Source organism: Eutrema salsugineum, unplaced genomic scaffold, assembly GCF_000478725.1.
Source record: "Eutrema salsugineum unplaced genomic scaffold, Eutsalg1_0 scaffold_4, whole genome shotgun sequence".
NCBI classification, from domain to species: domain Eukaryota; kingdom Viridiplantae; phylum Streptophyta; class Magnoliopsida; order Brassicales; family Brassicaceae; genus Eutrema; species Eutrema salsugineum.
Window position 1 is genome coordinate 10,030,053 of NW_006256686.1, and position 11,072 is coordinate 10,041,124.

At 34.2% G+C, this 11,072-nt stretch overlaps 2 protein-coding genes across 2 annotated transcripts; both read right to left on the bottom strand.

The window, feature by feature from the left end:
* Positions 1-1,828: 1,828 nt before the first annotated feature.
* On the bottom strand, positions 1,829-2,288 carry LOC18013999 (S-protein homolog 9). The gene has a single exon (XM_006418966.2). It carries the CDS (start codon positions 2,275-2,277, stop codon positions 1,864-1,866), a length of 414 nt encoding a protein of 137 aa, XP_006419029.1. The 5' UTR covers positions 2,278-2,288; the 3' UTR covers positions 1,829-1,863.
* Positions 2,289-10,095: 7,807 nt separating this feature from the next.
* Positions 10,096-10,509, bottom strand: LOC112084494. The gene has a single exon (XM_024153643.1). The coding sequence runs from the start codon at positions 10,507-10,509 to the stop codon at positions 10,096-10,098; it is 414 nt and encodes a 137-aa protein (XP_024009411.1).
* Positions 10,510-11,072: the final 563 nt, after the last annotated feature.

Genomic DNA, 11,072 nt, shown 5'->3' on the forward strand with positions numbered 1-11,072 from the left:
TCTACTAACACATAGAATATAGTCTATCGATGGAACTTGTAATCTACCATAACTTAAAATATTAAAAGGATTGTAGAAAATGAATTCTACGGGCTGGTAAAAAATATAAAGAACTATAGAAATGGGATTCTACGTAGACATAAAAAGTAGAACACACGTTCTATTATGCGTAAAACGAATTTTAGAAGAAAAAAAATTTAATATTTTTTTCCCTTCAATGATATCCAAAAATATTTTAATCTCCTATACTGGAATTTTCGTTTTAAAAAAACAAATAGTTTCGAATTTAATTTTTATTACTACTCCTATAACTGATTTAAAAGGATAATTATGTCAAAAAATAATCAAAATATAAAAAATATTAAGGGAACAAATGCTAATTCAATTAACATTATAAAACTAATTCTCCCTTTTAAAATTCACATGTTTGAAAATTTTGAAATCATTATGAATGTTGGAGACAAATATTTGTCCTCTTAATTTTTTCAGTTTTTATTGTCACTTTTTGACATAATTGCTCTTATAAATCAATTATGGCAGTTATAATAAAAAATAAATTCGAAACTATTTTTTTAAAACTTCAAAAATACCTAAAAAGGAAATAAATTTTTTCGGTATCATTTAAGGAAAAAAAATATTTAAAAACTGTTTTTAAAATTTGTTCTACACATAGTAGAATGTGTATTCTATGTTCTACGTCCACATAGAATCCCATTTCTATAATTTTTTATATACATCTACCAACATTTTCATTTTCTATAGTTCTTTTAATATTCTATGGAGTGGTAGAAAACATATTCTATATATTACATATATTCTACATTACGGTAGATTACAAGTTCTACTGGATAGACTATATTTTACATGTTGGTAGAAAACAACTTCTACTTATTAGACCAAGTTCTACTTTATTGTAGAATATTTCTTTTACATATGATCTACATTCTACTTTAACGTAAAATACAACTTCTACCAAAATCTGAGAAAATTTAGGAAAATTAGTTAACTCTCAAATCGTAATAATTCGACAATCTTTTATTCTTTTTCCATATTTATTATCTGTTTTTTGACGTTTTCTTTTCTTTTCTTTTTTGCTGTCATCGTTCTCTTCTTCTTCTTTCCCATTGATCAAGCTTATTTTCTCTAAATTTTCATATCTATGTCACTTGTGGTTCATAGAAAATAAGGACAGATAAAGAGTAGATTTTTGTGGCTGATGAAGAAAAACGAGCTAGATTAACTGATGTTGAATCGAAAGAAATGGATTAGGATTTCCTAATAATTACTTCTTCAGAAAATTAACATATCAAAACTTAACTTATCTTTATACGAATTCGAGTAATTCTTTGCATAATCTAAAATATGGTACTCGTATATATTTTTATCATAATTTATTGAATTTAACTTTTTGATAAAGTGAATAACATTTTAAATTGATAATTTGTAATTCTTCATACGTAATTGCATCATAATGATATATTCAATTAAAGAAAATAAAGAAAATAACTTATTGGGGCAAGCGATGGATTTGGTCTCGGCGACATAATGGCACAACACAATGAATACATGGAAGATTTCTTGTACATGAACCTAAGTTTCTATTAATGTAATGTTTAATAAAATTTAAGAAATTGATAATTAAAGGGTAAAACAGGGTTAATGTTAATTTAAACATTAAAAGAACAAAGTTTTTTAGAAAATATTAAAGGGACAAATCTGAATTGAATTGGTATTATAAAAGCAATCCTCCCATTTTAAAATCTAACAACTGTTATTATCGAAAGTATAAATGTTTGAATAGGGAGATCAAAAAATATACGCTCTAAATATGGATTCCAATGTTTTTATTTAATAGTTTGGTATCTATTTCAAGAAAGGAAGTAAATCCCATTTATACTTTAACTTGGGTACAATTAGTATATCATGTGTGAAGTAAATCCCATCTTCTCTAGCATCCCAAAAGTTATTTCTACCAAAAGAAGGTATGAGTATGTCACCATCATATGCCAGGAAATGTGCATGAAACCTGTAATCAAGTCCCTGCCATAAGTCACAATTGATCCTCGTTCCCGCAATACTATCATGAAAACTAAAATCATAAGTTTGTCCAGGGCTCAAATTGTGGTAGCCTAGATCATCTTCATCGGATATACAATGAATCCTAAGAATGTTATTTTGACCAAGAGAATTCTTAAAATGTACAGAATTTTTCTTTAAGGCGTTACTTAACCCTATGCACAATGCAATGATAAATAGAGAACACCAGAGACGATTCATCGCTTTGATTGATCGATGTGCTCTTTAGTTTTAGGAGTGATATGTATATATAATATATTTTCTGTTAATATATATATATATATATTATTTAATACAATCTTAATTATGGAATCCCAATACAATATCACTTATGAAATCTTTAACAAACCAAAAATCTCAGTTATGGAACATATTTTAAATCTGGAAAAGAGTGGTGAATTGGTGATGCTGGTGACTTTTGGTTCTGTCATCTTATAATTAATATGGATCTAATTATGTATATAAATAGTTCTTTTATTTTTATCTTTTCAATTATATTGCACTAAAAAATGTAAGAAATTAATATAAAATCCAAATAATTTTGAACTTTTCTTTACTTTGTTTGTCTTAAAGAAAAAGAACTGGTTTTTTTACTACAAAAAGAAACAGATGTAACTGAAAGTTTGATAATTTACCAAATATTATTTTTTGAATATTAGCTCGTCTTTAATTTAAAACAAAAGAAAAAAGAAAGAAATGACATAGCTAGTCAAATCTTCCTTTTAGGATAAATTGCTATATTTTTTGCTATGAAATCAACTAATATTATTATTATCATCTTTTATCGTCCCAAACATGATTTCAAAGTTATTAAATTTCGTGTTCTATTTTATTACAAAATAGATTAGACGCATATACGTATAAATTTTAGTATTTAATATTTTATAGTTTTAAAATTAAACAAAAAAATTAAAAAATAGAAAACAAAATCAAATTATTTATAAAAATAAATAATGCCAATAAATAATAGAGAAATCTAACAAAGTAACAATTATTTATTTATTTAGATTATTTTTTATTTATTTCTATTATTTAGTTTCCAATTGAATTTTGTCATATGTTTCCAAATATATAATTTTCTATTCCTATTTTCTTAAGTAACTACTCAATTACCCATATATCAAAATTATTAAAGTTTTCTTGATAGTTGGGCTTTTAACTAGATGTTCGATAAAAACTTCACATATCCTTGTTTTAACTGTGAAAAATAAACTAATTTCTCTTTTACTTGAAAGAATGTAACGATTAATTTTTTAGAGTTTGTTTCGATCTGCATGCACGGTAACCATCACGGGTAGGCCGAACTGAACCGGCGGGGTAAAACCAATTTTGATAGTATCTTTAAAGAATGTGTTACTTCTTAGGGTACTTTTTAGATTTTAATATCCATTATAGATACTTTCTGAGTTTGACATACATTTTACACTATTTTTTAACGGTTCACCTATTATATTGTATATGTGATTAGTGAGTAAATAGTTTATTACCGAGCTTGAAGTAGTAAAATAAAAAACTGGACACTGTTAATTTAGCTTATTGCGACTAGGTGAATTGTATATCAAATTATATTACAATTTACTAAAGGAGAAAAACATGTGGATTGTATATCGAATTAGGTAGAATAAATCCATAAAGTTATGACTAAATGGATCACTAATGATTGTGTGAAAAAAATGAACGAATTGATGTCGATACATATATTAGATGAAGGAATGAAACCCTATAAATGGATATATTCTGTTTTTCCATATTAACAAAAAATTACGTGAGCAATAAATAGAGTAAGAAAGAATCCATAAAAGTATATCTATATGGATGTCCATTAAATGTCAGAAAATTTAGATCAGTATACTCGAAATTTGACAGGTTTAGTTTATCTATTTGTTGTGAATCAAACTAAAAAAAAAGAATAATCTAAGAAAAAGAAATCGCAAATTGAGACAAACAACTGTTTAAGATTTTCTTATTAATTGTGTGAATGAATAATTATAACCACTAAATCTTGTATTTATAATCCCAAAAAACTTGACTCTCAAATTACTAGAAAAAAGAAAAACCTAAATCTATCCCAAAAAGGAAACCGTACCGTGGGGGCGAATCTCGCTCTAGCAGGGCCCCTTTAGAATATTTTGTCACTTAGAAACAACAATCTCCACCTTGACAAAAATCTCCATAAAAGTCACTTACAAACTCCAATCACTTCAGGGAGGATTTCTTCTTCTTCAGCACTTGAAGACATAGAGCAAATCCAAACAATGCTTGAACTTCTTCACAATAACAGGCTTGGTCAACATATCAGCTGCATTCTCTGACGTGTGCACATTCTCCAACAAGACTTCTCCAGATGCAGACAACTCTCTGATCTTATGAAATCTGACATGAATGTGCTTCGTCCTTGCATGATATACCGGGTTCTTGGCTAGAGACAACACACTCTGACTGTCGCTGTATAGCTGACTCCACCTTGATCAACACCCAATTCTGTCATAAGTCAATTGACCCAAAGTGATTCCTTGGCTGCTTCTCCCATCGTCATATACTCAGATTCCGTGGTAGACATTGCCACAACAGATTGTAGCACAGATCTCCAACAAATAGGACCTCCAGCAAGAGTAAAGACATACCTTGTAGTAGATCTTTTGTTGTCTAAATCACCAGCATAATCTGAATCCACATATCCCACAACTAAGCCACACTCTTGACCACCAAACATAACCCCAAGATCGCTTGTACTCTTTAAGTATCTGAAAATCCATTTGACGGCTTTCCAGTATTCTCTTCCAAGATTGGACATGTACTTGCTCACTTGCCTAACTGTTTGTTGTAATCAGGTCTAGTGCACACCATAGCATACATCAAACAGCCAACTGCACTTGCATAAGGAACCTTCGACATATCTCTGATCTCTTGATCAAACTTAGGACATTGCATCGCTGAAAGTGAGAAGTGCATCGACAAAGGTGTAGAAACTATCTTTGCATCTTTCATTTCAAACCTGTCTACAATCTTCTGAATATAGCTCTTTTGAGAAAGCCATAATCTCCTAGAGCTTCTTTCTCTGCGAATTTTCATCCCAAGGATCTTCTTTGCAGCACCAAGATATATCAAACTCATTTTTCAATAACTCTTTCAGCTTATCAATATCCTCCATATCTCTCGCAGCAATGAGCATATCATCAACATAAAGCAGTAGGTATATGGGAGAATGGTCGTCCAGATACCTTACATAGACGCAGCAGTCATACTCACAGCTTGTGTAGCCAATCTTCACCATGTAGGAGTCAAAACATTTGTACCATTGCCTAGGAGCCTGCTTCAATCCATATAGAGACTTCTTAAGTCTACACACAAGCTTCTCCTCTCCTGGTTTCACAAACCCTTCTGGTTGCTCCATATAGATCTCTTCATCCAGATCTCCATGGAGAAATGCTGTCTTTACATCCATTTGATCAAGATGGAAATCCTAGCTCGCTACCAAACCTAGCACAGCTCGAATAGAAGTGTGCCTAACCACTGAAGAGAATATTTCGTCATAATCAACCCATTTCCTCTGTGAGTAACCCTTTGCCACCAATCTTGCCTTGTACTTAAATGGTTCCTTCTCAGACATTTCAGGTTTTACCTTGAAAACTCACTTGCATCCTATTGCCCTCTTGCTTTTTGGTAAAGGCTTTAGATCCCATGTTTGATTTGTGTCTAGGCTCTCATTCTCTTCTGTCATAGCTTCAATCAAGAAATCTTTCTCAAGACTTGAGATAGCCTCTCTAAAGTATGCTGGATCACCTGAACCAACTATCAGAGCATAACTCGCCATGTCTTCAAACCCTAATCTTTCAGGCGGCTTAATGATGCGTCTTGGTCTTTGAAGTGCCAAACTCTCCTCTGCTTTTCCATGTTGAACGTCCTGCTCCACCTCAACAGGTTGCCCATCACGTCCTGCTGCTAGTCTAGTCTCACTAGACTCCTCCTGTGATGTACCAAAATCTGTTTAAGTCTCAATGATCACAAGAACTCGATCTGATTTCGCCTGCTTCACCATATATTATTCATCAAAGACCACATCTCGACTGAATACCCTCTTTTTATCAACATGATCATATAACTTGAAGTCTTTCACACCTTTTCCAAAATCCAGAAATATGCACTTCTTGGATTTTGAATCCATTTTTAATCTTTCGTCACTTGGAACCAGCATGTAAGCTGTACATCCAAATATCTTCAAGTTTGACAGATCAATATCTGTCACAGTCCAAATCTCTTCAGCGACCTTCCCTTCTAAGGAACTCCTAGGCGACCTATTGATGAGATACACTGCCATGTTTACTGCCTCTGCCCAGAACTGCTTAGGAATCCCTGCATTCAACCTTAAACACCTTGCCTTTTCTGCAATAGTTCGGTTCATCCTCTCATTGACACCGTTTTGCTGTGGTGTTTTCCTGACAGTGAAGTTTCTTTGAATGCAATGCTCCTCACAGAACTTCTGGAACTCCCCATCAGTATACTCTGTGTCATTATCTGATCTCAGATACTCAACCTTCTTCTCTACCTGATTTTCGACTTCAGCCTTCCAAACCTTGAAGTTGGCAAAAACTTCAGATTTCTGCTTTAAGAAGTACACCCAAACCTTCTTGGAGAATTCATCAATAAAGATGACGAAGTACCTAGACCCTCCCAATGACAGTTCCCGAGTTGGACCCCACACATCAGAATGAACATAGTCTAAAAGACCTTTTGTCGTGTGCTGTCCTGTCTTGAACAAAACTTTGGACTATTTTTCCATCACACAAAACTTGCAGAAATTCATCTTGCAATTCTTTAAACCATCCAGAAGGCCCCTTTTATGGAGCTCAAGCAACCCATGCTCTCCTATATGCCCTAGGTGCATATGCCAAAGAGTCGTGCTATCAGATTCAGACACAGCAACTACAGCTCCATCTACAACCACACTCCCTAACATCCTGTAAATGTTCCCAGCTGTCATCTTTCCTTTAATCACTACATAGATCCCTTACAGACCTTCAAAACGCTTCATCTTCATCACCTCTGAGTCTGAATCCATTTTTGTGAAGAGTACCCAAAGAGATCAAATTCTTCTTAACTCCTGGAACATGCCTAACATCAGTCAATGTTCTGATGATGCCATCATGCATGCGAAACTTGACATCTCCAGAACTAACGACACCACATGACATGTCGTTTGCCACCTGAACAGATCCCATGTTCCCACTCCTATACGTCTCAAACCATTCTCTGTGAGGAATCATATGGAATGATGCACCCGTATCTAGTATCCAAGAGTCTGTGTGATCACCAGATGTCACAGCCAACAAATCGCCTATACTATCATCTGAATCCTCCATCTGAACCACGTTTGCAGAACCAGATCCACTGTTCTGTTTTCTGTTTGGACAATCTCTTCGGTAATGGCCTTTTTGACCACAACCAAAGCACATCAAATTCTTCCCTGGCTTAGACTTCGACTTGTCCCTTTTACTTTCATCCTGCTTTCTTGCCTTCCTCGTTGCTGGTTGCTACTCACGTACAAACCATCACCTTGAGACTTGTCCACCACGAGATTGTTCTGTCGCCTTTTCTAATGGGATTGCAGCAAAGTACAAACCGTCTCCAGCGATATAGTCGTTTTTTCGACTGTAATAGCTATCACCAAAGTCTCGAACTGAGGAGGAAGAGAACACAGCAAGATCATGGCTTTATCTTTGTCCTCAATTTTAACATCCACACACTCCAGATCTCCAATGATTTGGTTGAAGTTGTTGACATGAGCAATAAGATCGCCTGACTCTGCCATCTTCAACCCATACAACTTCTGTTTCAGATACAGCTTGCTGGATAACGATTTCGACATGTACATCTTCTCTAACTTATACCACATCTCCTTGCAAGTCGTGATGTTCATCACCTGATTGGTGATATCATCATAGACACAAAATCGAATCGTCGAAACAGCTTGATCCTGCATATCGTCCTAATCATCCTTCTCGATCTTATCCGGCTTCTTCTCTAACAGCGCCTTCTTCATACCCTGCTGCATCAGCAGATCCTTCGGCCCGTTACATTCCTCAGCTCGCTCTAGCAGGACCCCTTTAGAATATTTTGTCACTTAGAAACAACACTATTACAGTAGGTCCATATGGTTAATGAAATCTGACAACAATAATATCGATTGAGTATATAATTTTGTGATACTAATATTGATGATTTTGAAAAGACGGAATGAAAATTTTCGGTGAGATATCTCTCTAATTTGTAGGGGTAGAAAAAAGAAGTCTTCTACTTGATGGAAATCTGAAAACAAGAAAACAAGAATTTTGAAAACAGCAGAAAAAATATGTTAAAGACGGCGGAGGATGGCGGAGATGATCCACCGGAGAAGATAATAAAGAGTAACGGTGAAAAGAAGCAAACATTGAAAATGAAGATAAAAAAATAAGGAAGAGGTGAATAAAAGGTAAATTTTAATAAAAATATATTTTGGAAAAATGGTAACAAAATAAGATAAGAGCACCAAAATACCAAAAGAAGACAAGTGCACAAAGACAACACCACTTGGAGATTCAAAGTAAGAATTATGCATTAAAAAAACTCAAAAAAAAAAAGTTTTACTTCAAGATTTAAATTCTATACAAGATTCAAATATTCGTGAATATGTTTAAGCTGAACAAAGATGAATTTTAAAGAAACGGGTTGATCAACAAACACCTTCTACATCTACTTCATTCGAGCAATATTTTGGTGATTTTCATAGAGGTGGGAACGACTTAGCAGAGTATTAGATTACTAATCTAATAAATTGTGTTAAGTTTTTTTTAGTATTTAATTTTTATCTCTAATTTTTATTATTAATTATGTATTTCTAATTTTATTGTTTATTATATTATTGTATTTCTTTGTTTAATATATATTGTTATTTAATTTTAATTTAAAATAGTTTTATAATAATTTATTAGTATTATAATTTAAATTAAAAGTATATTGTTAGTTATATTATTGTTTAGGTATAAAATAAAAAAATATTAAAACTAAAAGATTGTTTTGTAAATAAAAAAGTTATGTTCTAAAAATAGAGTCATGAACAATGTTGCTCCAAATATAAAACAACACTGTTTATGGCTCTATTTATAGAGTAATATCGTTTTACTTTAAAAATAGAGTTTAGAACAAGATATAGAGTACCATTGGAGATGCAGTAACCAAAATATTAAAAAGTGTTTTTAATGGTAATTATCTTTTATCTTTAAAATAGCATAAGAGGTCAAAGTCAATGTCACCGTGGCCTTCTCCCCTTCTTTTTCACCTTCACCTTTGTAATTATCTCTATCTTCGATCCAAAATTCCATTCAAATTTTTTTCTTTCTTGTCTCATCTTACTCCAAGATTTTGTTTTTCCAGTTTTCTCCGTTTTGTTCTATTTGTTCTTCTTCTCTGCGCTTACTCATACTTTGAATTTCTTTGAAAAACCGTCCCGCTTTCTTCTCTTTCCAAACTTTTTTTGGATGAATGTTAAATTTATTCGAACTTGAAAAAAGTGTTTTCTACATCTTTGTGCGAGCTTTTAATTGAAACTACATGAAATCTTTGCTAAATTAAAAACAATGGAAACTATTTGAGCTTCTGTCACATATTCTAATCCGCGGCCTGGATGCGAACCACAGCTGCATTCCCTCGTCATATCTGCTATCTCCTTGCATACGAATTGATCTTAGACTGTTTCGGATGCCCTTATCGATCAACTTGACCAGAACAGTCCAATCCGAAGGCGATGAACCATGTCGGCGTGCATTCCTTTCTCTCCATATTGCGTAAATTGTTTGCTGAAACATGTATCTGGTGATGAATCCTTTTACCAGGTGCTGCTGCCGACTAGCAATGATGTTAACAATCAGTTGCCACTCAGTTGAAAATTCATTCTGCAGAATTCCCCTCGCTATGTTATACCATATTCGAGCAGAGTATGGGAACTCAAAAAAACAAGTGATCCCGAGATTCCACCAACTCTTGTCAGAAGACACACGAAACAGAGAACTGTGGAACCCAGTGCTGCATACGATCTCCCGTCGATAGACGACTTCGTATAGCCAACCAAGCAATGAACCCCGTCTTCGGACTATGGTATTTAAACCAGATTCCCTCCAACCAGCTCACTCGCGGGAAACTAAGCAGAAGATGCCGAGTATCCCTTGCACTGAATCTTTCTTTAAATGTGTCCTCTTTCGATTTCCACAAGAAAAGATCAGACTCGGATGCTCTGTAATCCCGTTTCACCACTTCGAGAGCCTCCTCTACTTCATTCAGGTCACTATGTTGATGCCTTCGCCTCCGATGTGTGAGAAGAGCCTCCTCAACTGTTGCAGTATGCAGTATTCCCAAATCCACACATCCTCGTGCACCAAATTTCGATAAAAGTATCCCCATTGGAGCCCAGTTGTCATACCAGAATAACACAGATCAACCATTTCAAACCTTCACCCTCACAAACTCCTCCGCCAGTTGTCTGCTTTTTAATATTTCCTTCCACATCCCAGACCCCTGAGATTGATTTGTAGGAGCAGGCGTTAGCCACAAAGAACTTCATCGCATAAGATTAGCTTTGATCCATCGAACCCATAGCGAATTCTGTGCTGTGAAAATCCTCCAAAGCAGTTTTAAAACACAAACATCATTGACGGTATGCAAATTCTCTAGACCCAAACCACCTTCCCTCTTCGATTTACAGACATCACTCCAGGCGATTATTTCCTTTCGTTGCTTTAAATCCGGCCCCGACCACAAAAACGCAGAACAGAGACTATCAATGGAATCGATACAGCCCTCTGGTAAGCGAAATGCTTGCATCCAGAAGTTGACCAGACTAGAGATAACTGACGCAATAAGTTGCAGACGTCCTGCAAACGACAATTGCTTAGCTGTCCAAGAGTTGAAACGACTTTTGATCTTATCGATTAGAGTAACATAATCGAGACTACGCATCCTTTTAG